The sequence below is a fragment of the Spea bombifrons genome, chromosome 3, assembly GCF_027358695.1.
Source record: "Spea bombifrons isolate aSpeBom1 chromosome 3, aSpeBom1.2.pri, whole genome shotgun sequence".
NCBI lineage: Eukaryota > Metazoa > Chordata > Amphibia > Anura > Pelobatidae > Spea > Spea bombifrons.
Window position 1 is genome coordinate 49,935,234 of NC_071089.1, and position 15,417 is coordinate 49,950,650.

At 40.0% G+C, this 15,417-nt stretch overlaps 1 protein-coding gene across 2 annotated transcripts in view; it reads right to left on the reverse strand.

Moving 5' to 3' along the window:
- Window positions 1-15,417, reverse strand: part of SLC22A3 (solute carrier family 22 member 3) — an 88,277-nt gene that overhangs the window by 48,080 nt on the left and 24,780 nt on the right. For both annotated transcript variants that reach the window (XM_053461183.1, XM_053461182.1), the window contains 2 exons: window positions 7,142-7,245; window positions 2,026-2,180 (listed from right to left, as the gene is read on the reverse strand). In XM_053461183.1, the coding sequence (XP_053317158.1) occupies window positions 2,026-2,180; window positions 7,142-7,245 (259 nt within the window). The remainder of the gene's footprint in view (window positions 1-2,025; window positions 2,181-7,141; window positions 7,246-15,417) is intronic.

A 15,417-nucleotide genomic window follows, 5' to 3' on the forward strand; every position in this document is an offset into this window, starting at 1 on the left:
AATGTAATGTAATGTATAATGTAGGTGTGTTTCATAGTTATGTATGTATTTATATGGGAAGCACATACTTGCTTGAGGACATATTCATATATCTGGATGATGCCAAGCATCACTGATGTGCTGCTGTTCTGTGTAGACTATGACCTGGGAACAAGTGAAAGGCAACTACTCCAGCACCACATCACAAAATGACAGAAGCATGTTCAGTTTTTTATTGCTAACTATAATGCTCCATCCAGCCCTAAAATAAGTGTTCTGCTACCTTGGCTACTAGTGATCCTATGTATGATGTTCCTTTGCAATGACATACATTGCTGCATGCCTACTTATTTGGTTTAATCATAGGATAATGCAACCTGAACCAGTTAATTTATATAATAACCTCAGTTTCCTGCCATGATTATATGCCCATTGACCATATGTATTACCTCTCCTCCGGCACATACATACTCATTCTCTGTACAGTCTATATTGCTTTCAAGGCGAAGTTTTTCAGTTTTGAGTGAATACGGTTGTCAATTTTGTCTCTTGAGGCATGTTGTGAAAATAAATAAATAATGGTGGTTCCTAGAAGCCCCTGATGCAACTGATCAGCGTAATGTGATCAGTTTAGGATAATGTACTAATAAGTATTCTGTAAATTAAAGGTTCCAGCCAGTTTTGTGGGTTCACGTTCTTATTGCCAAAATATACTATATGGCTAAACCTTGTTGAATCATCCATTCTCCAGTATGACCACACAGAAAATACTTAGTTTGTATGAGCATCTAAAATTAATGAATATTTGCTTTTACATTGCAGACCATCAAATTCTTTGTCTAGCCTCCATTAGACCTGACTAAACTAAATGTAAACACTGTACAAGAACCAAGTAAACACACTGCACATGCACAGTCAAGCAAAAATAAACCGTAACAAGGATGTTTAACTGTTTCCAGTTCTGTCAATAATAGCTTTCAATAAATGTTAATTACAAGAGACACATGCTTCTAATACTGATTAGAGCCTAACTTTTGAGTACTATTGCTAACTCAGTAATTAGCATTTTGGGATCTCTGCCAACTCAAATTAGAAACTTGCGTCAGTAATTTTACACTTTAGTTATCTCAGGCATCAACTCTCTTTTTCTCTTTTTTTGCTTTGGTCTATTTGGTGCTAAGTGGTCTTGCCATTCTCACAGCACATGCCGGGATTAAGTGATTAACATACCTGGGAACTTCTGGGCTCCGGCTACCTGGAGCCTTCCCTTGCAGGACCCGGCCAGGTCTATACACTGACATCAGAGGGCAGTCCCGCTGATGTCGGTGGGCGGTTCCGCTGACATTAATGGGAGTTCCCGCTAACGTCTGCAGTGTTCCCATTGACGTTGGGGGAGTGCCGGGAGCGGGAAACACCCCATTTAAAGGAAAAATAGGCGGGGAGTGGGGCGTGTCAAGACCCCGCGACCTGGAGGATTCGGGTCTTGATCCGGAGAACCGGAGGAGCAGTGCTCACCCGGTGATCTCCGGGTCAAACCCGAGAGTTCCCAGGTATGGTGATTAAGTGATATGGTCATTCACTGTCACCGCTTATGTGCATTTTGGCTGACAATGCTCATTCATTATCTTTTAGTTAAGAGTACTGAATTGCTCCATACATTCGTACGACTATGATCGAATTTAGTCAAGAGCATTAAATCGAGTCTATGCAGTGGCTGTGTGGGTATCAATACTGTAGATGGACACGAGTTAAATATTTTACTGTCTTTTGCTGCATGGTGCATTTAAAAAAATCATACATTTGTCTATTAAAAAATCAAATCAGCAGATAGAGTCAAAATACCTCCTCCTCGCAATAACATATTAAGCATTATTGGTGACATTCACAGACATACCGCAAGATGAAATGTGATGCAATTTTTAGAGTGATTGTGACAGATTATGCAAATTCCAAATCACTCATAAAAACACTTTGAGATATGTTCAAGCATGCGACAACCATATTCTAATAATTTAGCAACTATGTTTAATGAAGAAAATAACTTACCAATAACGTAACAAGTCATCCAGGTTCCCTTCCCAAAGATCCCTTGAAGGAAACGAAAAAACACCAAAATATAAAAGTTTGGTGCAAATGCTACAACAATTCCACATAGTCCAACTCCGAAAGCTGATATTAGATACGTGATTTTTCTTCCATATCTGTTAAAAAAAAATAGATTTACTTTAATGGTTGTAAATAAAACTTGCACTATACAATACAATGAAGTAATTTATAGAAGAGCAACACACAATAGAAGAATTGACAATACATTCTCAGCCTGGGGGACAAACTTAGACCAAATAGCTAAGTTGTAAGGTAGCACAATGCTGCCAAAAGTTAATTTTATTGTAGTCACTAAGGGGACTATAAATATAACTGCAACTAAAACAGACACAAAAAAAAGAAAAAAAAAGGTTTTTGGCAGTGGCCCCAAATCTGCAAATCCAAACAACCAAAGGGGCTATTCTTATGGTCTATGTGGACATAAAAAGGCATTATTTTATGATAAAAAAAGGTGACTGAAGTATCATATCATGGTGACCTGAGTAACTTTTTTGTGTAGATCCAGGCATTCTGTGCAAGGATGAGTTCAGGAATTTGTCAGTGTCTTTGACAACATTTGTGGACCGTGATTGAGCATGTTGTGTTTTTAAAAGCACCCACGAAAACTATGCAGCTATTTGAAAATAACTTATATAAGCTAATACAACACTTTGCACTACAACCCTCATTAAAAAGATTAATGTGCTAGCAGTCATTGAGAAGGATTGTTCTTGGAACATTATGCAACTGGTAATTAAAACCAATGCCAAGGTCAAATTACACTCCTCCAGAAGTGAAACAGAATGGGAACAGAGTAGAAATCCCTAAATGATTAGTGGGAAAGGTGGTATTAGTGGGAGGAGGGGTGGCTGCAGAAATTATGTTAACTCTTTATGTAAAGGATATTTTTGGATATAGTTTTAGGTAGTCTGGAGAAAAAAACATCATCAGAAAGCTAAGAGCTAAAAACGGTCATGGTAATATGGGGTAAATTCTACTGTGGATAGGAAGTACACTTTTTTAATGCTAAAAGTGTTTTACCACAAATTCAATTATTAAAACGCTTGTTCTTCTCCTTTCAGGGAAAATTACAATGGGTTTAAGAGGGATATTTTTCTTTTATCCAGATTAATCAATTTAGGAGTGTCATGGAAAGACTACATGGAAATATACTCACTGGCCACTTTATTAGGTACACCTGTTCAATTGCATGTTCACACAAATAGCTAATCAGTCAATGACATTGCGGCAACTAAATGCATTTAGGCATGTAGACGTGGTCAAGACAACTTGCTGAAGTTCAAACAGAGCATAAGAATGGGGAAGAAATGTGATTTAAATGACTTTGAACGTGGCATGGTTGTTGGTGCCAGACAGGCTGGTCTGAGCATTTCAGATCTACTGGGATTTTCACACACAACCATCTCTAGGGTTTACAGAGAATGGTCCAAAAAAGAGAATACCGTATTTGCTCGATTATAAGACGAGGTTTTTTTCAGATGCTCTGAAAAATACCCCTCGTCTTATAACCGGGGTCGTCTTATAATCAGACCTCAAATAGGTCTGACTATGAGACGACTAAGATTCAGATCCCCCGCAGCTGCAGGGGACCTGGATCCTCCTGTTTCCCCCCCCCCCGGCCCAATTACCGGTACTTCTGAGTCCCCGGTGTGTAGCTGGGGCAGCATGTAGATGTCTACGCGATTCGCATAGACAACTTCTGCTGCAGCAGGAAGGAGGTGTGGCTAGCAGCGGGGGTTGTCTGCGTCCATCGCGCAGACCTTCCCCGGCTGTCAGAGATCAGCGCCGGTGCGGGGAACTCTGATCTCTGACAGTCGGGGAAGGTCTGCGCGATGGACGCAGACAACCCCCGCTGCTAGCCACGCCTCCTTATGGCTGCAGCGTAAGTGCGTGGGATCTACACGCTGCCCCGGCTACATGACAGGGGAGTCAGAAGCACCGGTAAGTTTGGAGGAGGGAGGGGGAGGGAGTGTTAAATGGGGGGCATAAGGCATTTCTGGAGGCAGAGTGCTCTGTGAAATGTCTTTTAACCCCCTTAATGCCACTCTGCCTTCAGAAATGCCTTTTTAACCCTCTATACGCCACTCTGCCTCCTGAATGCCTTAAACCTCCCTATATGCCACCCTTCCCCATAATATGCCTTTTAACCCTCTAAATGCCAGAGTGGCATATAGGGGTATAAGGCATTTCTGGAGGCAGAGTGGCACATAGGGGGTCAAAAGGCATATCATGGGGCACAGTGGCATATAGGGCTAAAAGGCATATCATGGGGCACAGTGGCATATAGGGGGTATAAGGCATTTCTGGGGCAGATGTACATAACTGGGGGGCAGGTTGGAAAATAGAAGGAAATAAAACCAAAATATTTTTCTCAATCATAGCTTTTATTAAAAAAAAATAGTTTAGATGAATTAACATTTACTGGTAAAACTGTTTTCCTATAGGGTCATCTTATATTCAGGCTTTTTCTTTTTTTCCTAAATTAATATTCAGATTTGGGGGGTCGTCTTATAATCGAGCAAATGCGGTATATCCAGGAAGGGGCAGTTGTGTGGACGAAAATGCCTCTGGAATGCTCGCTCGGTCTGTAACAAACTCACAGCCGTGCACAACCTATTTGTCGCAAACTCTTTCAACCTCCTAGCCATTACTGAAACCTGGCTTTTCTCCTCTGACACCGTTTCCATTGCTGCTCTCACATATGGTGGCCTCCACTTTAGCCACACTCCTAGGCCAGGCGAGACACATGGAGGAATCCTGCCCCCCCCTCCTGCTCCTATCAACACCTGCCTCCCCTCCCCTCTCTGTCATACTCCTCCTTTGAAGTTCACTCCATACACCTGTTTTCCCCTCTGTGAGTGACAGTCATATACTGCCCTCCTGCACCTACCTCACAGTTCCTGGATAACTTTGCTGCCTGGTTGTCCCACTTTCTCTCTCCAAACATCCCAACCATAATCCTCGGTGACTTCAATATCCACATCAATAACCCACCCTCGCCTGCTGCCTCCAAACTTCTTTCTCTCACAACCTCCTTTGGTCTCCTACAAATGTCTCTATCCCCTACTCACCGTGATGGACACTATCAGAGGTCACCCCTTCCCCATTTCTGATTACCATCTCCTCACCTACAATCTTACACAAACACCTAAACCTACTTTCGCCTCTGCACATGTAAAAATCTGCCCGATGTTGATCCTCTCCAATTTTCTAATCTAATTCAACTCCGCATCTCCCAGACTTCTACTATAACCTGCCTTGACCTTGCCACAGCACACTACAACAACATACTTTTCTTCCCTCATATCAACTCCTCCAACCCCAAATGACTTTTCTCCACCTTCCACTCTCTCCCCCCCACACCACCTCCCTCATCTGCCTTTAGTGTCCAAGATCTTGCAGACTATTTCCAAAAAAACACAATCAATCCACAACGACATTCCAGTGCATGGTCTCCAAGTTCCTCCTCCTTCCGCGATCAACCCCACTGCCACTCTCCACTTCCTCCCTCCAACCACGGTGGACGAAGTGAGGATCTGTCTGTTGGAGTACCTCAGGGTTCTGCAACTCTCTCAGGGTATGCAACTCTATCTCTCCACCCCCAATCTTTCTGCACCTGTCCCCTCTCAGATCAGCAGCTGTCTATCTGGCATCTCTTCCTGGATCGCCTCTGTCCCGTCTAGACTTCTGGCCTCCCTCTCTCCCGACTATACCTCCTCCAGTCTGTCCTCAATGCCTCTGCCAGACTAATCTTTCTTGCTCTGCATCTGCCGCTCCTCTCTGCGAGTCCCTCCACTGGCTTCTCATCCATAGCAGAATTGAATTCAAAATACTCACTCTATCCTACAAAGCTCTCACTAACACTACTCCCCCTCCCTATCCTCCCTAATCAGCAAATATTCTCCAACACTGACCTGCTCCTTGCATTTTCACTTATCACCTCCTCCCATGCCTGCCTACAGGACTTCTCTCGCGCAGCACCTACCCTTTGGAACTCTCTTGCCCGTGCTGTCCGACTCTCACCAACTCTACACTCCTTCAAACGCTCCCTAAAAACTTTTCTCTTCAGGTAAGCCTACCACTGACATAAACATCAAAACTTCTCTCTCACCCACCTACAACCCTTACCTCGCCCTACATTAACGTAATTCACTACCACGCAGTCCTCACCTCCTGTTTCTCACCACCTTATCCACCTAGATTGTAAGTTCCTGCGTGAACAGGGCCCTTAAGGGTTTTTTTAACCCTAAAGCTAGGAGGGTTTTTTTGTGGTTTGTACCATTTGTTAAACCATGATTCCCTTTTTTCCATATTTAAATTTACCCTCACATTGTTTTGTTCAGGTCAAGTAGTGCCTTTTGTAAAATCACAGAAATGCATAAAACTGTTAGTATATATATATCCCCTCACACCCATACCACTCATGTGTGTATGTGTATTTAAGTCACAGGGACTCATATATGCCCTTGCAAACAATTTGCATGTAACTTCAGTCGAGTATGCCCAGTCGAGTTACGCCTTTATTCCACTGACCATCTGACTTGGTGAATGGACTGAAAAGTCATACTAACCAAATTTCAAAAGTGTTCATTCATAGAACATAAAATTATAGCTGTTAAATTTCATCTTAGCGCTGAAATTGCTTTTGTATGTCTTGTTATGTCAACATTACAACATTACTTTGTCTATGTATTTTCACATGAAAAGTTATCAACTAAAGACAGTAAAAGACAGTTTTAGAGCTTCTTAATGTGCAATTAGTGGTGTGAAATAAAATCTTGCCACAACTGATTAATATTCCACAAAAATCTACCTCACTATCTCTCCATTTGATTTACCTTGTTTTTGTTTCTCTCTCTCTCTCTCCCTAGACATATTATGTCTCAAACTTGACAATTTCTATGAGTGAACTTTATCTCCAGTTTCATAATAACCGTGTAAATATGTCAAGATGGCTGCTGTAATGTTAATTAACTGCAGTTAATTATACTCCACTTTTAATACAATTACAGTTTTCGAAAATATATGCATTATAAAGATGTATTTTATTCTTTACCTGTCTGCAGTATAACCTAAAGTTAGAGCTCCCATCAAAAATCCCAGGTTGAGAGAGGCTTGCGTCAGGTCAAGTTTCCAGGCATCAGAGCAGACGAGATTGTACTATTGAGAAACAAAACAGAAAACCATTGTTTACATATATTTTAATATACTATTTCTTATACTAACACATTTACACATTTTATTTGAGTTTTATTGTAACTACCCTAACAGCATGATGTTCGTCCCATGCAAAAAAAAATGTGTCAACAAGTATACATTTTCAGAATAATACGTTTCATTTGTTGGGGGGGGGGAGCACCTGATTATATTGTTGGCAAATATAACACCAAAAGGAACTGTAATAAAAAATGGTTGGCTGAGATCCATACCCCATGAAATGATATGTAAGCAGTGATACTTTCTCTTGTTTTATAGGAATATGAATAAGTGTGAGCTAGGCTATAGATAACCTCAAATGAAGCACCTACCCGATCTACTCTTGCCTTACAACTACACTAATTGCTTTTGTTTACACATTACATGCATTTTTGTGACTTTCTAAGAATGTGTGTATGCTGGTAATGGGGAGTTCCATTTAAAGTTTCCATGACGGAACACTTTTTTGCTCTAGAACAAACTACCACTTGTCTAGGAAATGCATTTTACAGAGGCCATTGTGGTATCGATATGCTCACTGATGGATGTTGCCTAACTTTTACTGGGTTTCTATCTGTTTAACTTTTGTGTCTTTCCATTTGAGTTCACTTGTGAAACATATGGCAAAAATACAAAAGACGAATAGTAAAAGTGATGAAAAAAGAATTCCTTAGTCATGTCCTATTCATGTAATGGTACATGGTCTAGATTGCACACAAGCCATTTCTAAAACTCTCAGACTCCAGAAAACCACAGTGAGAGTATTTATTTACATATGGAGAAAGTGGTTCCTCCAAAAATGCATTAATAACTCATCCAGGAGGTCACAAAAGAATGTAGACAACTGCGGGCCTCGCTTGCCACAGTTAAGGTCAGTGTTCATGATTCCACAATAAGAAAAATGTTTGGCAAAAATGGCATCCATGGGAGAGTTGCAAGGCAAAAACCACTGCTCACCAAAAAGAACACTAAGGCTCGTCTCACGTTTTCCAAAAAACTTCTTGATGACCCCCCAAGACTTTTGAGAGAATATTCTGTGGACTGATGAGTCAAAAGTGGACCTTTTTGGAAGACATAGGTCCCATTACCTATAACACAGGTAACCCAGCATCGTAGGGGGAAGTGGGAGAGCACAGTATGCAGGGTAAGGTACAGGGTTAATAAAGGGCAACTGAGGCCAGCCAAGGTCAGGGTCAACAGAGAAACAGTAAAACGGTACAGCAATTCAAGCTCAAGGGTAACAGCAAGGAGCAAAAACGGTAACACAGTTCAAGGTCAGGGGCCACAAGCAAACATGCAAATTCATAGACTATCCGAGGTCAGCAATAAAATATCCAGCAAAATATAAAGGAACGCTAGGTACTGCAAAGAACAGGACTCCAAGCAACAAGGAGAAGCTGCCTTTTAAATGCTCGGGAGCTCATGCCTGAGAAGTCAGGTTGTGACATTACTGGGGACTAGAGTGTGTTTGATCCAGGCAGCAGTGAGAAGGAAGAGTGAGAGGAGCAGCGCCTGAAGACACATCTGTATTGGACGCTGTGGAGGTACGTAGAGGGGACAGATCCCTGCACATAGGGGATGGCGGGTATTCTGGAGAGGCACTACAAATGGATGCCTGACACAGTCAAGCACAGCGGTGATAATGTGATGACCTGGGGCTGATTTTCTGCCATAATTGATGGACTCATGAATTCTGCTCTCTACCAGAAAATCCTGAGAGAGATTGTCTGGCCATCAGTTCATGATCTAAAGTTCAATCTTAGTTATGCAGCAGAACAATGTTCTGAAGCACACAAGCAAGTTCAAGTGGCTCAAATAAATGTCTCTAAAGAAACAAAACGAAAGTTGTGAAGTGGCTGGAGAAAAGAATCAGATGACAAGAGACAGGCAAAATCATTTCTAAATAGTAAACCAGGCTGGACCACCTTAAACAATGGAGCGAGCCTAAAAAAGGGCAAGAGAGACTATTCATGGTCAGTAGGAGTGAGCACATTGTGTTGATTGTCACTGATTTAGAGAAAGTTAGGACCACTTCAAATGCCATCCTGCAAGATTGTGTTGCTGACCAAGACCATAATCTTCGGTCACTTTAGCATCACATCAAATATACTGATAATAAAGGTTGGTGCTACAACCTGAGAAACAGAGACTTATCTGAGGCTGAAAATAAGGAATAGTATCTAGCTTGTCTAGTCCCCCTATGCATTGCTGCTAGGGAACTTCTTACTCATGTCACAGAATGGTGTGCCATTGTGCCGAGGGGCCTTCCTCACCACAGCCCATACAGTCAGTCAGAAATTCCAAGCAAGACATATGTTTAACACAGCTCAACTGAACAAACTCAAACTATAACCTAGTAGAGTCATTACCTTTCCTGATATCCTGAAATACTATAACCTTAAACATAATATAACAAGCTAGATAAACCTTTGTTCATCACATTTTTTTTATTCAGGCAACATTATGACCCACCTTACCCACCTATAATTTTGGCTATCCTTAATGACTGCTCAGATGACCCTACTCCCTTATACACCACACTCTTGAAGAGGGACTACTTCCTTGACCTGTACACAATGAGAGAAGGTCTTCCAGCTCACACATGGTAGCACTTTATGTTCCAAGTATCAAGAGACATCATATAAGTAATTTACTAGGTGGTACTAGGTGGTATCTTACTCCTGTTATCCTACACGACATATACACAGCCCACACACTGGCTGGAGGAGCCAGTCAACACTGGGTGCCCTTAAATAGATATGATGGGACCACACATTCTTTACCCACTTTTGCTCATAGGTATTGGCAGTGATTCAGATGTTACAGATTTGGACATGACTGGCTCTACCTCTTCAAATTTGTTACCACACTACCTAGCTTGCACGGTGACACAAGCACTCGGTACTACCACATGTCTGATACCCATCTTCAGGAGCAAAAGGCATCCTTTAAAGACTGGATAAGCAAGGTAGAATCACATACAGATTTCTGTGGCATATGGGAACTTGTTTGAACATTCACCCTACTGCAAGGACAATGATCCAACCCCACCACAGCACCACATCCACAGTATTGCACGACACCAGTGTCATAATGACTATTTGGCACTTTTGCTATTTGCTCTTGGAACTCTCTTTAGGTGTTGAAAATTTAGGAGATATGTTCTGCATCTGTACACCATTGTTGTTATTACATAAAATACAAAATAAAGAATGTACAAAAAAGTATATTGGCTGTTAGTACGAAAATATTACACTGGTCTAACTATTATATATATTATATATAAAAAAGGAAACATATTTGAGATAGCATGATAGTTGCATTTGGTAAAACATTGTTTTTTTTGTTATTTTTTTCATAAAGTATAAGGGTATCACCAGTTTAAAACTCCAGGGGGAAATGAACAGACAAGCTAAGCCTTTGTAATCTTTGTAGTTATAAATGCAACTGAGCGATGCCAAAAATAATCACAAGGAAACATAAAAGTGACACATCAGAAGAGGGACGCTTGGCAGTAGTATAAAGCAATACAGTTAAGCTATTAGGTTACCTCGAAAAACCATACAAGAATGCCAAGCAGCAAGAGCCGGCTAAGATTTAAACTGGGCTGGGTTCCCAGTATGACCAATGTGTCAGGTGAATGAAGGATATTGCGACAAGTGTTCTCAGAGGAGAAGTTGAAGGCTTATTAACAGTGCCTGCAATGTTATTATCGTCAATTAATTACAACATTGAACCCACTACTAATTATATTGTGGTACTTCAAGAAAAATATAGTACTTAATTATAAATAGTAGGACCTCCTGTTTGCTGGAGCAACAAAAAACTGCCATAAAGCAAAGCGTACAACAAACAACTGTGACAAGATATGCAGATAAATGCATTGATTAATAGAGTACAAGCACAGATATCTTTATTTATTCAGTCTATATAACTTTTAAATAATCTTATGTGAATCACACATAAAGCATCATTGTTAAATTGTTACAAACTAAAATGTAATGCTTGGGAAAAGATTTGTCATATCTTAATTTTCTTATATATATATTTTTTTAAACACAAAAACAATAACCCCTGCCCCCCCCTCCACCCCCCTCTGGACCCCCTCCTCCGTATATAAAGGAAACCATTGGTCTAGAGACAAAATAAAGACAGAGGTCAGCATCCATGTCATTAGTCAATGTCCTCTTATAGTTTATATAAACAGGCCTTTTAAACTCACTGATTATGTTTACTCAATTTTTAAGAAACTCTTTGAGGTTTCGCAAATTTTCAAAAAACATAAGCAGTCAGTTAAAACAAGCTGTTTATTGTATCTTTTATAATGAAGTACCAAGATATTATCCAGCAGAATACAAAAAGAAAAAAACGTATATTAGGAGTTTCATAGCACTTAAACAGAAACCTGCTCTGCTGAATTTAATATTTTGTAGCTAAATGTGGAATAAGAAACATAATTCCGAGTATTGATGAATATCCTAACTAACCCTTCATTCACATTTTTTTCCTTAATTGTCATGTGACACAACTGCAGGCACTGACAAATTGTTTTCATTTTATATAGCATCTTAATTGTTTCTATGTTTTGTTTATGTGATTAAACCTTCAGAACAAAAAAGATAAAATGACAAATCTGCTTTTAAGAAAACAATTTTTTTAGTGGAAAGTCTTTACTTGTCAAGAAGAGTCAATGGCTTTCCTCAGTCTGTGAACCAATACAAGCGTTTAGAGTCTTTCACTTTAGTGGCATTTATGATTACAGATATGGTTTTTTTATGGAAAAACATTGGAAGAAAGGATTACATTTTTCTTTAAAAATTAAGCATAAACAACTTTTTGCAAACCAGGGACGTAGATTATGTTTACATGAAAAATGTATTTGTTTACTTTTCTGTGCTGTCAGAGTTGAGGTGTTAAGCCCATTATGTCAGTAACCAGACTTTGCATAGAGCATACCTCCACCAACATTTCAGATGTCCATAGCGGGATTACTTATGTGTTTGTTTAAACAGCAAGAACAGTATTTGTTGTTCTACATCATGTGGGAGGCTGGATGGGGCCCCACTTGGTGCGGAGATATAGACAGACATTATTATCCTCATCAGTGATGGCAGAGTGATCTTGTGACCTTGTGACAAGGTCAAACAGTAGGAAGCTCCCTTTGTAGTCACTCGCTGCAGTCAGAGTGGAAGCTGCATTGCAAGGCTTAGAGTTGATGTCAGGATCCCACAACTAGGAATCTGCAGCTACAGGAAAAGAGATGGACGTGTGTATGTATTCATGTGTGCAGTTGTGCCTATTATCTATGTATGTGTGTGAATGAATGAATGTGCACCTTGCCTTTGTGTCTATATGTGTAGCAACACAAGGACAGAGCTTTGTCAGTGGTTCCCTTCTTGCCTTCCCTTACGTATGATTCCTGTCTGGAGCTCTCAATCCCTGAATTGGGCTGTGAATGTTTATGGTTAAGAAAAATTCATGAATTATAGAAATATAGTAATGTTACTGAGAACATGTATCGTGTACTATGTATGTGTGTGTGTATATATATTATAGAAACATAGAATGAGTTAGCAGATAAGAATTATTCATTATTCACCCCATCTAGTCTGTCGGATTTCTGAATACTTTCACATATCAAGTATTCATAATCTAGTCTTGTCATACTCCTTGAATATATGTATTGTAAAAAGCTCTGTGTAAATTGTTGGCGGTATATATATATATATATAAAAGATAATAATAATGACAATAATAACAATAATAATAATAATGTATGTTATCTTTTTATCTAGGATAGTCTTAAGCATATCACATGCATTTTTAAACTCTATATTAACCTCTACAACCCTAGGTCCACATCTGACCTTCATTCACCCCTGGCAACGAGGGGTTGGTCCAGGGGTGGGACCAAGACAGGTTTGCATCTGCCTCTATATCTTAACCCCTTAAGGACAATGGGTGGTCCCTAAACCCATTGAAAACAATGCATTTTGAGCCCGTACATGTACGGGCTTTGCCATTAAGGGGTTAAGAGCACCATGAGGTGATCATGTATGAGTTGTATGAGATGTTATGGAGTTATTATGCAAATACTGTGACTGTTTGTTTATGGTAATATTGAATTGCCTTGTATTTCCTGTTTCCTGTTCCAACCTCTGACCTGGATGCAGTTATGCAGTTCAACATGATTCCTCAAACCAACAGCTTACTGTGTCTTGATTTCTTTACATGAAACAATGTTGGCCTATACTCCATCAGCTCAGACCTCCAACTATTTACAAGCTACCCAGGCCTGTCAGAGGAGATTAAGAGGATATGCAGGACACTGAGACAATACCCAAAAATTTCGACTGCCCCAAGAAAAACAGTATGGTGGTAAAGTAAGTTAGGGCTCACGTCATGCAGTTCTGCGACACGTTGCATCATTTATATTAATTTCTAGAATTTTGGTTAGCAGAATGTATAGATCCATTTGAATGGTGGCATCCTTTAATTCCAAAAATCCAGTTATCTGATTTTAGCAATGAATTATGTTGTTGCCTTGACTCTTTATTTTGCATGATAATGCTATGTTATTTTTTTTATGTTAGATTTATCTATAGTTTGTGTCCAACACCATCCATGTGCACCTGTAATTGTCAGAACAATAATGTCAACTATTATTATTATTATTAGAAGCCTTTTTGCCTGAAACTGCCTGTGAACCTGGGCTTGAAAAATTGCTTCACAAATTATGTATATTGCTATTGCATTTCACTGCATGGGGTTGCCTGGTGTAGCTTCAAGCCAGATGGCAGGTTCTGCTCCTTCTTAGAGGAAAAGTGTGCACCACAGCTGAATTTGAATCAGCAAAAAGTGAAGCCTCTGGGCAGACAGCCTTCCAGATTGGGTAAGGATGTAGGGACTTTTGTGTGTGAATGAAACTTGGCAAAGCTCATCCGAGAGCACTGGAAGCTGGGCTTTTGTCCTCCCTCACAAATCTAAATTCAGGAATACAATTACAATAAAAAAATATTCAGTTATTTCTGGTACTCCTTATCAAAAAGGTGAATATGTTGCCTTTGTGTTTAAAAGTGGGGTAACCGATTCATTGCTAAACTATTTGAAATGATACACAACTTCCTAAGACTACCTCACCAACCAATGCAAAAACACAGGTACAGTTATGTCACAACCCAAATTGACAAATATTTCCAAAAATCAGGTTAATTAAAAACGACACTGTATTGTTTGTTTACAAATAAAATCTAATTTCTGCCACACAATCACACACTTGTTTCAACAGCCCTTCATTTAAAAGCCAATTTACAAATACTTTAACAGGTGTAAGGGACGCATTTCATACCAGTAACAACTAAAGTGTCAGACTGACTCATATTTCCAGGACATACGCAATTCTTTTGGTATGCTGGCTAAAAGCAGTTGCTCAGTAAGCTGTGTATACTAGAGGTGTGAATATTAAATTCAACACACTTCTGCAGTGTGCTACAATTGTCAGGACTACACATTTTCCATTTATTTATACTACGTCAAATCACAGGTGGCAAAATATCACAATTATATTTAATCGGTACAAACACAGTTCAGAATGTTTTTCCAAAACGGACAAGGAACCCAATTCCTTATATTCAATTGTACACTGTACACCTTATAACCTACAGCTTTTCTGTATTAATGTGGTTCATTCACCAATGTGGAAGTTTGCAGGATATCCCAAATTCACAGGCTCTGCTCAGAGGAGATTGAGTGCAGAGTGTGCTGCTGCTCTAAGATCCACTTCATCACGTCCAGGGTAGCGTTCCAGCGGGTGACTGCGTAATGAAATATAGAGTGTTGGGGTAAACCTGCCTTTTCCTGCTCCTCCCTTAGCTACTGGCTTGCCTTCACTCAGTTTGACAGCTGCCCTTACCGTATAGTTAATGTGCCACATAATGCAAACCCGCAAAGTCCAAATCCAAATGTGAGCTGATGTGTGCTGCTTATCTATAACCTTAGCATGGAGTAGAAAAGATCTATTCACAATCTCAAAGAGGTTATTCTGACTTTGGGGTGTGTAGTGCATTTTAATAATGTGGCTCTTGGACGGTCACGACAGAGTTAATTAAGTAAGTATAGTCATATGTCTTGTAACTT